General features: G+C 46.1%; 1 protein-coding gene across 1 annotated transcript in view; it reads right to left on the bottom strand.

Moving 5' to 3' along the window:
- Positions 1-14,475, bottom strand: part of nphp4 (nephronophthisis 4) — a 176,400-nt gene that overhangs the window by 75,242 nt on the left and 86,683 nt on the right. Inside the window, exons 9-10 of the mRNA XM_073470631.1 lie at positions 3,782-4,000; positions 3,247-3,373 (exon numbers count right to left, since the gene is read on the bottom strand). Of these exons, the coding sequence (XP_073326732.1) occupies positions 3,247-3,373; positions 3,782-4,000 (346 nt within the window). The remainder of the gene's footprint in view (positions 1-3,246; positions 3,374-3,781; positions 4,001-14,475) is intronic.

Genomic DNA, 14,475 nt, shown 5'->3' with positions numbered 1-14,475 from the left:
AGTTGAATTTCATATTAAACTAAATCAATAAAAGAAAGCAGCACATTCGAATGTCAATGCACCCACATATGCACACACACAATCTTGGAAAAACAAAGTCCAGGATAATTATGGCGCTGAAATCAAAGAATGACAGCGATTCCGGATCTCATTCTCCTCTGAACACTAGCCTAAATCATTCAGGCTTCTTGGGCGATCCTCTGAGGACACTTGAGCACTGATTAAAATGTCATTAATAGACTTTGCCAAAAGCCTTCTCTACACACCCATGAAGTAGGCGCTGATCAACGCTATTCTTCTCTCCCAAGATAAGTTAACAGCATCATTAGTGGGGAAATCGTTGAGTATACGGCCGGGGTCCACTCAAGTTCTCTCTGCTGTCACCAGGATTGAGTGGCTGTGTGTAGTGTTTACTGCACTTCTAATCAATTCACTGACAGACACAGAGCAAATCAGCAGTTTGGGTTTCAATAAGGCTACGTTCACACTGCAAGCCTTGAGATGCAGACAGTGGCACATCATTTATCTCTGGCTGTGTGCGGGATGTGGAATATTTAATCAGAACTTTGTTTCAGTGGGAGGCCTCTTTAAAGCTTGGGGTTCAGGAGTTATTTTTGGAGGGATATTGTGGAACGGTCACGCTTAATTGGGAACGACGGAATAAAAAAGCTTCTGCTAGAGAAATTCATCAGCATACACTGCAAACCCCCTTAAAACTGAAGAGAGTAAGAGAAAAAAAACAGGGACTTGGTTCAGGTTTATTTTCGCACTCTTAATCACTGCACTTACAGAAAGCAAAGAACTGCCAATATGCGTGGTTATGCCCTACAAACATGTTTTTCAAAGCTATACTGCCACTATAACCTCACTTATATGGGAAAACAGCATGTCTCTGCTGCTGAAAAGGTATTTTTTAGAGATTTGCTAATTTTCCAGCACAGCAACAGAAAAGTTCATGGAGGTCTGGAGGAATTTGAGACAAAGCACAACGATGATGTAAGCTGGATGAGCAAAACATTAAACCTGCCTGAATCTGGATTTCCAACCCTAACCCTAACCCTTTTAATCACAAATAGTTAAACAAGACCTCTGTAAACTTGACAGAATGATGGCCTTCCTATGTGCGTTTACAACAACTGTAACCAGGTTTCTTTGCTATAAGATGGATAAATGAAAAATGGCCAAGAACCCTCTGTACTTCACCACTTGATTAAAAAGCCTCTGAGACATTTTTCGCAGTTTAGTGAACAACTGTATAGAACTAAGTACAAACCTAAGTACAGGTTATAAATAGGTGGGATTTGTTTAAAAATGGATATCCATGCTCAAACTGTAAAAATATTATTACCATTTATTACATTAGAGGCAAATTCTGCATTAAGCGCTTAATTTAAAGCACAACTAATGATAAATTACTTTTTTTTTAAAAAGAGGAAACAAATTGCTGTGGCTGAACTAAAAGTCCTATTGCACCATCTTAAAAGATAATCACAATTTGGAGCTTAAGTTTTTATAGGTTTGGCCACCATTCCTAACCCTAGTAAAAAACACTGTATTTAAAATAATAACAATAAAAATAATTGCTAAAATCTAGGAACAGCCATTTCATAGCTGGCATGTTACTGTATTTAGTCTTTGGTCTTTATTTGGTGGTCAACTTTTAACTTAAATTAAACACAAAGAACTTTTGACTTGATGGTGGTGCGAAAAGATAAATTTTGTGATTAACAAATTGGGCATTGCTATGCCATATTCACACTACAGGATTTTAGCCCTGATCTTTCGGTTGCCGACGGTTTTAGGAGATCATCGACAAAAAGCCTCAGATCAGAGGCAGGTAGGCGTGCTCTCCCCAAACAACAATTGGTATTTATGAACTGTTCAAAGACGTGAACCAGGACAGTTCACTGACACATCACAGTCATTTAGTGTGCAATACACAACGACTGAAAGACTCCCGATTGCAAGACAGGAAGTTGTGTAGTGTGAAAAGCAAAGCGATCTGACAGCTTTGAAAGCTGTGTAGTGTGGCCAAGGCATAACCTGTATATGAATGTATGTACCGCATTTTAGTTGCAGGAACATTTCACTCAAAATTTCAAATGACAACCTCATGGTAGGAGTAGAGGAAAAGTCGGGGGATCATCAAAGCCAGTATGATTCTGCCTTCAGGGACCACGATGTCTGTGCGAAATTTGTCATGTAGATGTTGAGATATTTCATTGGATAAATGAGAACCTGGTCTTGCTGTTGACATGAGTGGAAAAGTCAGGGGATAACCAATTTAATAGGGATTTGTCCTATGGTCACCATGGCTATTTTTATTAATATTTCAAGGCAAAGATATTTCACAAAAAATAAAAAATGTCAACCTGCTGGTGGTACTAAGAGGAAAAGTCAGGGGAAATCCAAATCTATTAGGATTCATCCATACATGCCTGTACAAAATTTCATTGCAATCCACCCAGAAGTTTGACAAACTCGTGGTTCAACTGCTCGTTTCTTACCCAATTCACGTTTTTAATTATGTCAGTCAGATGAACAGACGTGAGGTGAACTCTTTGTTGTAAAAATCCATCACAGTTTGCAGACTGACTTCCTTTGGATAGAGATAGTGGATGCTTTGAAACAACAGACCAAAAATGTATTACATAAATAAATTAGTATTTACCTTTTAAAGGACTTAGTCAGAATCCAAAGAGTGAAAATACTTGGCATGTATTTTGTTGTCTATGTTCAGGCCAAAGTTCCCCTTATAGAGCAGACACCAGCATGAGGAAACAAAAAATAAGGCTTGTTGAAGATCCCCTTTGGCCTGCCAAAAGTCTTCTCCTTGCTCTTTGAGTTTATCCCTTTATTCCCCTCAGACCCCAATCATGAAGCATGCTAATCATTCAGAGAGCAGGTGGTGCAGTTGAGATAACACTGAAGAGGTGGGGGCTGCATTATATGCAGAGGACAAGCTAGTTTGATGCTTGTTGCTTAGAACTTTGGCTGATTACACCTGGGTGTTGCTGCACACTTGAGCTGCAAAACAATTTGCAGAAATAGACCACACACTCTCCAGTCCAATAAACAAACCTCTGTCGTAGAGAAACAAAAATCTGGGTTCTTTTAAAGCTGTGAGCAGTAAAAAGCCTCTCACCTCCGTCTTAAAAGAAGGCTCTTTCTATTAGCTTGCTTCTATTCCTTTCCAAGTAATTAATGTGCCTAAAAAGCCATTATGGATAACTTGATAATATTTACCCTGTGAAGGTGATGAAGGTGATCTTCTCTGACGTGACGCATCTTCCTGCTTTGTCCTCAGAGAAGCCTTTGGGCTGGGTGACTTCTTCTCCAGATTGGACAGCCGAAATGTTATCGTATCCTTCCCCTTAGAGGAGAGAGAAGAAAGTTTTGTATTTTTCAGTAACACAAAAAACACTGTGCAGAATCTGTAGAGATGACAGAAGAAGGAGCTATGTGGGGTTATTCTAAAATACCTGAAGTGTGCAAAAATTCACAGCTAAGGCGTGGAAAGTTATGACAACATTTGCACCCTTTTAATTTTTTGATACCTTTACTTGTTATCTGACTGTATACGTGTGTACCGATTTAGAGAACATATCGCTGTTTAAATGTCAATAAAAGAAATTAGATCATGTGAAAGTTTTTGTCTTCCAATGAAAATCTGTGTCAGTGCTGAAAGGTACTAAAATCAGCACCTTGTCCTAACACCTTTCAACACATTCTTTACATTTTGTTCCTTCGACAAAGACGGTCCTCTGTGCTATTGTGTTACCTGAGCTGTGCCTGGGGCTGAGAGTGGCGCAGGGCTCTGACTCTTGGCAGGCATCTCTGTGCTGTAGACCATGACTCCGTAAGGGTTTGGCTTTGCACCTCCTTGCAGAGCAAGCTGTATCTCTCCCCCCTTCCAGTCAGCCGGCTCCTTGAAGGGGCACCAGATCCCCCAACGAAGGCACTGCAAGAAGGCAGCTCGGGATGTGGAGGTGGCAGACAGCTGTGTGATGGAAAAAGACACAACATCAGAGGACATTCTGACTCTGACATGATTATTAATGTTTAAAAAAATATGGAAAGGACCTTGATTATGCCACATAGATTAGTCTGTCTTTGAAATAAATGAAATTTTAGCTAATGGCCTGCAATTCTGTTTGAATAATGTTGGTTAAACATTTAAGTCCATTTTTCATAAATTTACATTAATTTAGATAAGGGAGTATAGATTTAGGAGATTTAGGACATTTGCTTCATGGTGTATTTTTTCTATAGAAAACAAATTTAGAACAACTTATAAGACAAAACACTTTAACATTCACTATATGCAGGTGCCAAATGCCTTCCGGCAAAGTTTTGTCTGCATTTTAATGTTACTACAGTCAGAATATGGCTTCTTAAATGTGCTGCTGGAATAATCTCAGACAGATTATGCCTTAATAAAATCAAAGTAAAGAATTGACTTTGTGTTGTTCTACTGGCCTATTATATTCCATCTCACAACTTTCCACCACAAACAGTGATTGTCCAATCCAAGCAACTGAAACTGGGCACCAAGCTTTTGTCAAGCATTTATCAAGCTTTGGACTTCTCCCACACAATTCATCAAATTCCTCACAGAAACAACTATTGGAAGAGGGAGAATGATAAATTACAATAAGAAAAGACATCAGTAGTGATAAAATAATTTTTGGACCAACACATTTCCATTCCTCACAGTTTGACCAATGGATTGCATTACACTGTAAACTATCTTTCACATAAATCATAACTCTGCCTCCCTTTGAGCTGACTCTACTGTAAATGAATTAATGTTGCTAAAGGTGGGTTACAGTCCAGTGAAATGTGATGGGCTTGATCAACTTCTCGACAACTATAAAAGCTTAGGATGTTAGGTTGATGAGCTGTGACTGCACCTGCTGTACCTGCCGCCATCTTAGCGGAAAGAAGTCACGAACAGTTGCCAAGGGACTAAAGATGAAAAACAGCCTCTTGGCTGACACTGGCACATTTACCACAATGTTTATTAATGTGCACAGTCCTTATCAAATAAGCCAGCAACAATAAATAAACATGCTGAAGCGGTGTGCATGGAGCTTCAGTAAGAGTGATACTTGATATGTAAAGAGTTTGGAGGGTGGTGTCCTTTTCTATTCTCTTCCAAAACCTAGAATGAAGGAGCTTAGGTTAACTAGTTTCCTACAGTGTTAACATAGCTTTACTTCTAAGACCAACCATTACTGCTCCTGCTGCTGTCTTGTGTATTTTCCCTTTGCAGGTTGTCTGCAGGTAGGGATGGACAGAGCCATCTAACCTGATGTCTTGCACCTGGTGATGCAGCTTTCCAACACAGATGCATGAAATCAAGATCCACCATCTTGATCTCCAAACAATCACACTGTCACAACGCGAAGCAGACGATTTATGTAAGCGTATCTGTCTACTAACGGTTCTCTGTATTGTCTTCTATATTGTGACTGTGGACTTGAATATCGTTGTTGTGTGTTGCGTTGCGAGTGGCACAAAAGAGACTTTGAAATCCAATATGAGTGACAAGAGTGTCCAGGATGTGATTTTGGGTCCTTTGTATAATTTGTTTTTTGTAAATGGTGTTATCATCCACAAAAGAGAAAACTACAAACTTTTGAAAGGCGCTGCTTACAGAGAGTCATTGTTTGATATTCAACCGATACAGCAGATTAAGTTTCCTTTAGAGAATTACTTTCTTCCATACCACCTCCTTCATATAGAAACACAGTTGGTGTAATACAGCTTCAGGGATGATGATGACAGCTGCTCAGCAGTTTGCAGGCAAATGAAAAACTACCATTATATTGTAGATTTATAGTTGCTACATATCTAAGGTTTAGAGAATTCATTGTTAAAGTCCAAAGAAAATCAATTACAGCCTACACCATATTATCCAATCACGAAAGTATTCAATTAATCATTTGAATAATTTAGAAAGCAATATAAGAATAAGTCGAATTTAATTCAAAGCTTTGAAAGTAATGCACTGCAATGGGCTACATATTCATTATAATGTGGTCAATATATACAGAGTTTAGGAGCAGCTTTGTTGTGTTTAAACATGATTTACAATCACTCCCATCGCACCTCCACTCCAGCAATCCCAGGAAAAGTTGAAAAAAGCCTTTTGCTGTAAATCATCCACAAGGGACTCTGAGGTTTTGCTGAATCGATTAATAAGCTGGTCAGCCTCAGACAATTGTAATCAATCATAGGCAGGACAGTACAGAATACAAAAGGAGCCTGCTAGTCCACATTGTTATAGCAAGACAAAGTGGAGCGCATAATGGTCCACTCAATGCTCACAATTCCCCTGAGCACAGTTTTTACATGTAATACCATAATTCAATACTATAGATCATCATTCATGTAAGTACCGTCTTTATTCTAAGTGTCATGCAGAGTCCATTAGGTGGTATTATGTAAAACAGGAACTGTCTGCAGCAGTCCTGTATCGGATTGTGAAGCATTCGACTTCTTCATGTAGTGAAACGGCACCTTTTGATCAAAACATGTTATACTGCTCTTAAAGGGTTTTGTCACAACTGGGATAAAAAAATGATATTCAGTATAATTCTTCAAATTCTGGGAGGTTATACTACCAGATGTGGTCTTAAGATGCAGCACTTTAAGGCCTGTCCATATATGTGACAGCAGGAGCAATACTAACAGCCTGTTTCCCCAAAATTTACACCAGACTTGAAACCCCAAACTCTGTTACAGCATCGAACCACCTGTTCTTTCAGGAGCACAGCTGAGCAGCTGACAAGACAGTGGCCGGAAAAAGAAATGTCCTCACTAGGCTTGATTATATCAAAAATTCAATGGACAAAAAACAATTTCTAGTAAGCTCCACGAGGAGTACAGGAGATGAAAACAACATTGCTTTTCTTTATTGATTCATTTATTCTATTTCTATTCTATTTCCCCTGCCATCACAGCTCTATTGGCCCACAGAAACCAGACAGTTCATTGTGATATACAGTAGTTCACCAGCAGTGCTGCAGTAATACTTCCCATGAGAGGAAAACATGACAACACAGGTGAAACAGCAAAGAAGACCATGCTGGACAAGAGACTGAATGGACACCAGAAATAGCAACAGCATCTACAGGTACAAGGTCAAAGTCTTCAAGTCCATCCACACCCAAAAATCATCTTTTAACAGGTTGCATTCTCCTTTCCATATATGATCACCTGTTATCATGTGACCAATGTTTCAGAACTCATGTGGTGACAACTGAGCAAACTCCATCCACTGAGGAGGACAGAGGGATGCAGAGGAAGAAGAAAATAGGTAGATCTTGACTTACAATATTTACACATTTTTACAAATAAACTTGGTGAGAGTTCAGGAATATTTGTGGTTTGAATTAAAATGTCTGTGGTTAAGGTCAGTGAGAGATAGAGGTCATTGTTAAAAGAAACAAATGTTGATTGTTGGCAGGAAAACCTGAAATGAACAGCTGTCTCCGGTGTTAAAGTCAAATTGTTTGTTGACCTATCCATCCACCTCTGTCTTCTCTCTAATTCTTGTCACACACTTTCAGTCTCCGGCCCTCTAACAACATAAGGCTACTTCTAGTTTTACTTCTTACAGACAGCAGTCATTACTCACACAGCCACAAAGGGTCTTTGTCAAGTAAACAAAAACATTGATCATTTAAGGCTTAAGAACAAACAACCAATGCTGTCTTTGTTTTTCAGGTTTCAAAATGTCAGATTATTATGCATTATGCAAAGTAACATTGCTGTCCACTTGGCTTGCTAACAAAGCCCAAAGTCAAGTGTTCAGATAGGTTAATGGCGCTGACATTTTTCACACTGCAACTTAAAGTGCACTGCAGCAGGGACTAAGCAAGCTAAAGTTGTAAAAATTTAACACATCACCTTCCTGCATTAGTCCACTTTTTTGTCAAATACAAATCAACAGATCTAAGCCAGCAAATATTTCAGACGTGCAGGTTGCCATTTCGATGGCCTTTAATTGGAAATACCAAGCAACCTCTTCAGTCTCCAAAATGGCCATGCCTGTTTGATTTGTGCCAAAGCTTTAAAGACTTCATACATCAGTTGTGGAAGAATTTAAGCAGAACATATATATATATATATATATATATATATATATATATATATATATATATATATATAAATATATATATATATATATATATATATATATATATATATAAATATATATATATATGTGTATATATATATATATATATCTATGTATATGTATAATAATACCACACTGTGAAAATACTCCACTACAAGTAAAAGTCCTGCATTAAAATCATGTATTATCAGCAGAATTTACTTAAAGTATGGAAGGAAAAATGCACATTGTGGGGGATAAATTGTTCCTTGTCAGTGGTACTAATAAATACAATGTTTTTGGATGAATATTACTGCTGCATTAATGTGTATGTTGTATTTTTAGGTGGTAAATCTTTAGGGTATAGCCAATTTTAACTACATGTACTTCACATACTTTTGGGTAGTTAAATGTACAGTAATGCATCATATTCTATAAGATCGTCATATGTTTGTAGCAACACTTTCCAGCAAGAACCACATATGGTAAATGGACTTGCATTTCTATAGCACTTTTCCACTCTACTGACTGCCCAAAGCACTTGCTAAAACACTTGTCACATTCAGCCATTCTGTCACGGGTATGGTGAGGACCCAAAAGCAGCACAGGCAGACAGGATATCAGTCGGTAATGACTTTTATTTATCACCGGAGTCTTAAACAGTTTATACAGTGATGGGGAGAAAAGTCTTGGCTCACAGTGATCTGCGAGATCAGTGAAGGAGTGAGTCTGGCGTCGCTGACTGAAAGCAAAGCTGGCAACAGGTGGATTACCTAGCAGGCAGACAGGTCCAATATTCATCTGAGAGTCCAGCGTCCATCTCCACCTCCCTGGTCCCGGGGAGGGTGTCGTCGTCGTCCTCCTCCTCAGAGTAGGGGGGGCCGGCCCTGTCCTTGGCGTCGTCGCTGTCGTTCGGGGACTCCGACGGAGGATGTGGTCTGGGAGGTGGCCTGGTTCTGGATGTCTGGGTGAGGTTGCGTCGATGGAAGTCCCTGATGAGGTTGTGGTCCAAGATGTCCCTCCCAGGGACCCAGGACCTTTCTTCAGGGCCGTAACCCTCCCAGTCCACCAAGTACTGGAATCCCCTCCCACGCCGGCGAGACTGCAGGAGGCGACGGACAGTGTAGGAGGGACCTCCATCGATGAGGCGAGGAGGCGGTGGAGGCGGTGTGGCAGGAACCAGGGCGCTCTCTTGGACTGGTTTTACCCTTGAGACGTGAAACGTGGGATGAACTCGCATGGATCTAGGAAGTTTGAGCCTCACTGCCACCGGGTTGACGATCTCTTGGATCTCGAATGGGCCGATGAAGCGTGGAGCCAGTTTCTTGGACTCCACCCGGAGGGGAAGATCACGAGTAGAGAGCCAAACCCTCTGCCCCGGTTGGTAGTCCGGGGCCTTGGAGCGGTGGCGATTGGAGGCCGCGGTGTAGCGGTCAGCGGCCCGGAGTAGAGCCGCCCTGGCTCGGGTCCAGGTCCTGTGACAACGGCGGATGAAGTCCTGGACAGAGGGGCAGGATGCTTCCTTTTCCAGTGCAGGAAAGAGCGGTGGCTGGAACCCATAGGTGCACTCAAAGGGAGAGAGACCGGTGGCAGAGCTGGTCAATGTGTTGTGGGCGTATTCTACCCATACAAGCTGTTCGGACCAGGAAGTAGGGTTTTGAGACGTCATGCAGCGTAGTGCCGTTTCCATCTCCTGATTCTTGCGTTCAGTCCGGCCGTTGGACTGGGGGTGGTACCCCGAGGACAGGCTGACGGTGGCTCCCAGGAGCGAGCAGAACTCCCTCCAGAATACTGAGGCGAACTGGGGACCCCGATCAGAGACCACGTCCACTGGGATGCCGTGGAGACGGATGACGTGGAGGAGGAGTAGTTTCGCCGTCTCTTTGGCAGATGGAAGTTTGGGCAGGGGCACGAAATGTGCCCCTGCCCTAAGGGACCCCGATCAGAGACCACGTCCACTGGGATGCCGTGGAGACGGATGACGTGGAGGAGGAGTAGTTTCGCCGTCTCTTTGGCAGATGGAAGTTTGGGCAGGGGCACGAAATGTGCCATCTTGCTGAACCGATCTACCACCGTTAGGATAGTTGTGTTGCCGCTGGATGGTGGTAGACCGGTGACGAAGTCCAAAGAAATGTGCGACCAGGGACGATGAGGTACAGGCAGGGGATGTAGAAGACCGGCAGGGGCATGGTGAGCCGGCTTGTGCTGGTTGCAGGTGGGACAGGCATTAACGAACTCCCGAACGTCCTCGTCCAGTGATGTCCACCAGAACCGGCGCTGCACGACGTCCTTGGTCCGTTGGATCCCTGGATGACAGGTAAGTCGAGTGCTGTGGGCCCATTGTAGAACCTCGGATCGGAGGTCAGGCGGGACGAACAGATGGTTGGGAGGACAAGCGCTGGGTCCGGGCTGGTCTTGGGCGGCGGCCCTGACCTTCTCCTCGATCTCCCAGGTGAGTGTGGCCACCAGACGGGAAGAAGGCAGGATAGTGTCTGGGTCGGCCCCGTCCCTCTCCTCTTCCAAGAACTGACGGGACAGGGCGTCGGGCTTGACGTTGCGGGACCCCGGTCGATAGGAGAGGGAAAAGTTGAAGCGGGTCAGGAAGAGTGCCCATCGGGCCTGGCGGGAGTTCAGTCTCTTAGCGGACCGGAGGTATTCAAGGTTCTTATGGTCTGTCCATACCAGAAACGGCAGTTTAGTCCCCTCGAGCCAGTGTCGCCACTCTTCCAAAGCCAACTTGACGGCGAGGAGCTCTCGGTTCCCAATGTCATAATTCCTCTCTGCCGGGGTCAAACGTCGGGAATAGAAGGCGCAGGGGTGCAACTTCTGGTCGGAGGCCGCTCTCTGGGACAAGACGGCCCCCACTCCTAAGTCAGAAGCGTCCACCTCGACCACGAACTGCCGTTCAGGGTCCGGCATTTGGAGGATGGGGGCAGAGGTGAATCGTGTCTTCAGGGCCTGAAAAGAGTCATTGGCGGCCGTGGACCAGAGAAAGGGCACCTTGGAGGAGGTAAGAGCTGTGAGGGGGGCCGCCACCGAACTGTAGCCCCTGATGAACCTCCGGTAGAAGTTGGCGAAGCCCAGAAAACGTTGAAGCTGCTTACGGGAATCAGGGGTGGGCCAAGTGGTGACGGCAGAAACCTTGGCTGAGTCCATCTCCACGGTCCCTCTCCCTACGACGTACCCCAGGAAGGAGACAGACGAGGCATGAAACTCACATTTTTCGGCCTTGACGAACAGGGAGTTTTCCAGGAGACGTTGGAGGACCTTCTGGACGTGATGCACATGTTCCTCTCTGGAGCGGGAGAAGATCAGGATATCATCAAGGTACACGAAGACAAACTTGTTGAGCATATCCCTGAGCACGTCATTCACCAGGGCCTGGAAGACAGCAGGGGCGTTGGTGAGGCCGAAGGGCATCACCAGGTACTCGTAGTGACCGGTGGGGGTATTGAACGCCGTCTTCCACTCGTCCCCCTCGCGGATCCGGACCAGGTGATAGGCGTTGCGCAGGTCAAGCTTGGTGAAGATGGTGGCCCCCTCTAGGAGCTCGAAAGCTGAGGAGATGAGAGGCAGGGGGTACCGGTTCTTGATGGTAATGTCATTTAATCCCCGATAATCAATGCAGGGGCGGAGTGTCTTGTCTTTTTTCTCCACGAAGAAGAAACCGGCTCCAGCCGGAGACGAGGAGGGACGGATGATGCCCGCCGCTAGACCATCGTTGATGTATTTCTCCATCGCCCCCCTCTCAGGAACGGACAGAGAATACAGGCGTCCTCTGGGCGGCGTGGCACCGGGCTGGAGGTTAATGGCGCAGTCATAGGGCCGATGTGGGGGAAGGGAGGTTGCTTTGGCCCTACTGAAGACCTCCCTGAAGTCCAGATACTCAGCCGGGACCCCCAGCACATCGGTGGAAGAACTGGTCCCGGCAGAAGGTTGTGGTGCGGCGGCTTGTTTGAGGCAGACCTGGTGACAAGATGAGCTCCACCCCAGGATCGCCCCTGTGGTCCAATCGAGATGTGGATTGTGCCGTCGGAGCCATGGGAACCCCAGGAGGAGAGGATGGCGAGGAGAGTGCAGGATGTGAAACTGGAGTGTTTCATGGTGGTTTCCGGAAATTAACATCCGTATAGGCGCTGTCATGTGGGTCACAGTACCCAGAAGTCGGCCATCCAGAGCGTTGGTGGAAACTGGAGCTGGCAGGGGAATCCGACCGACACCCAGCTGCAGAGCTAGGTTCGAGTCCATAATGTTGGCATCAGAGCCAGAGTCAATGAGGGTGGCGAGGGTCTGTGATCCCTCAGGCAGTAGCAGGCGGACCTGACACAGGGATCGTGAGCTGGGGGAGGAGCTAGATGTATGACTCACCAGGAACTCCTCCCTTCCTGGTGAGCCCAACCTTTTAGTGGACACTGGGAAATAAAGTGTCCGGCTTGGCCACAATACAGGCAGAGGTTCCCCTCGCGGCGTCTCCTCCTCTCTTCCGGAGTTAGGCTGGCCCGACCAACCTGCATGGGTTCAGGCTCCCCTGAAGGCCGGCTGCCAGGAGGCGTCGATACCCCGGAAGCTGCTGGTGACGGGGCGGGCTGGCGTCGTCTCGTGAGCCCCTGATGTTTCTCCCGCTGTCTCGCTTGAATGCGCCGATCGATGCGGGATGCCAGCTCGATGATGCCGTCGAGAGTGGTGGGGAGTTCGTAAGTAATTAGTTCGTCCTTAATGTAGTCAGCGAGCCCCATCAGAAAGGCGTCGCATTGGGCAGCCTGGTTCCACTCACTGGAACTAGCCTGGGTGCGGAAGTGGATGGAGTAATCGGCCACTGAACGAGTCCCTTGGTTCAGACCCAGAAGCCCTCCAGAAGCATCCGGACCTCGGGAAGCTTCTCCGAACACCTTGCGGAGCTCGGCGGCGAAGGCTTGAAAAGAGGAGCACGCCGGAGTGCGACGCTCCCACTCGGCTGTTCCCCACAGCCGAGCGCGCCCCGTCAGATGATTCACCGTGAACGCCACCCTGGCGTCCTCAGAAGCGAAGGTGTGGGGCTGGAGAGCGAACAGGATGGAGCAGTTCGTGAGGAACGGGCGGCAGCCCTCCACGTCCCCGGCGTAGCGTTCAGGAACCCCCACACGAGGCTCCGAGGCGAAAGCAGAGGCAGAGGCAGAAGCAGCCGGAGCTGGTGGAGGCTGGACTGGTTCCGGAGGCAGAGGGACAGCTTGAGCAAAAGCTGCGGCGAGCTGTTGGACCTGCGAGGCTAGCGAGGTAAACGCCTGCTCCTGTTTAGCCACTGCCAGTCGGACATCTGCGGAGTTTGACAGTAGCAGCGCCTCGTGGTGCTGGAGCATCGCCTCTACCTTCTCCAGGCGATCCATAGCCGTGTGTGCTGGGTCCATGTCTGGCCAGATTGTACTGTCACGGGTATGGTGAGGACCCAAAAGCAGCACAGGCAGACAGGATATCAGTCGGTAATGACTTTTATTTATCACCGGAGTCTTAAACAGTTTATACAGTGATGGGGAGAAAAGTCTTGGCTCACAGTGATCTGCGAGATCAGTGAAGGAGTGAGTCTGGCGTCGCTGACTGAAAGCAAAGCTGGCAACAGGTGGATTACCTAGCAGGCAGACAGGTCCAGTGGTGGGCTGTGTAGCCGCAGAGCCGAGCAGGTGTGTAACCAGGAGGGGATAGGCGAAACTCGTGGTCGAAGACAGAAGGCTGAGGTAATATCCAGGAGATCGGGCAGGCAGGATAGTCAGAGGCAAGCAGGGTCGGAACCGGGAGATCAGGCAGAAAATCGCTGGAGAGTCTGGTGCAAGCATCGAAAACAATCTGGCACTGAAGCAGAGACAGGAGCAGGCTTAAATGCAGCCAGGGCTGTCACAGGTGTGGAGAGTTGGCCTGATGAGGAGGTGTGGCTGACTGGCAGAGTGGAGCAGAGACAGGTGAGTGGAATAATACCAGGAGATGAGCAGACTGTGACACATTCACACACACATTCATACACTGAGAGGCTTCAAGGTGCCAACTGCTCATCAGGAGCAATATGGGGTTCAGTATCTTGCTCAAGTATACTTCAACATGCAGCCAGGGGAGCCAGGGATTCCGATTACTGCAAGACCCGCACTACCTCCTGAGCTACAGCCGCCCCTCTGCCCCTCACATATTTCTGAAAAGTCATCTTTCCATGAGCTCAGAAAACAGCCCTGTTTCCAGCTTTGTGACTAGGGATGTAACGGTTACCGGTGTCACGGTAAACCACGGTAAAATTCCCGACGGTGAAGGTTACCGTTTAAGTTTTAATTACCATGGTAACCGCCGCGGTCGATAACCACGGTGTGGAAAACTCGCGAGATACTTTATCC

The sequence above is a fragment of the Pagrus major genome, chromosome 7 (genome assembly GCF_040436345.1).
Source record: "Pagrus major chromosome 7, Pma_NU_1.0".
In the NCBI taxonomy this organism is placed as follows: Eukaryota; Metazoa; Chordata; class Actinopteri; order Spariformes; family Sparidae; genus Pagrus; species Pagrus major.
Note: the sequence above shows the minus strand (reverse complement) of the source record. Positions and strands in the feature narration are given on the sequence as shown.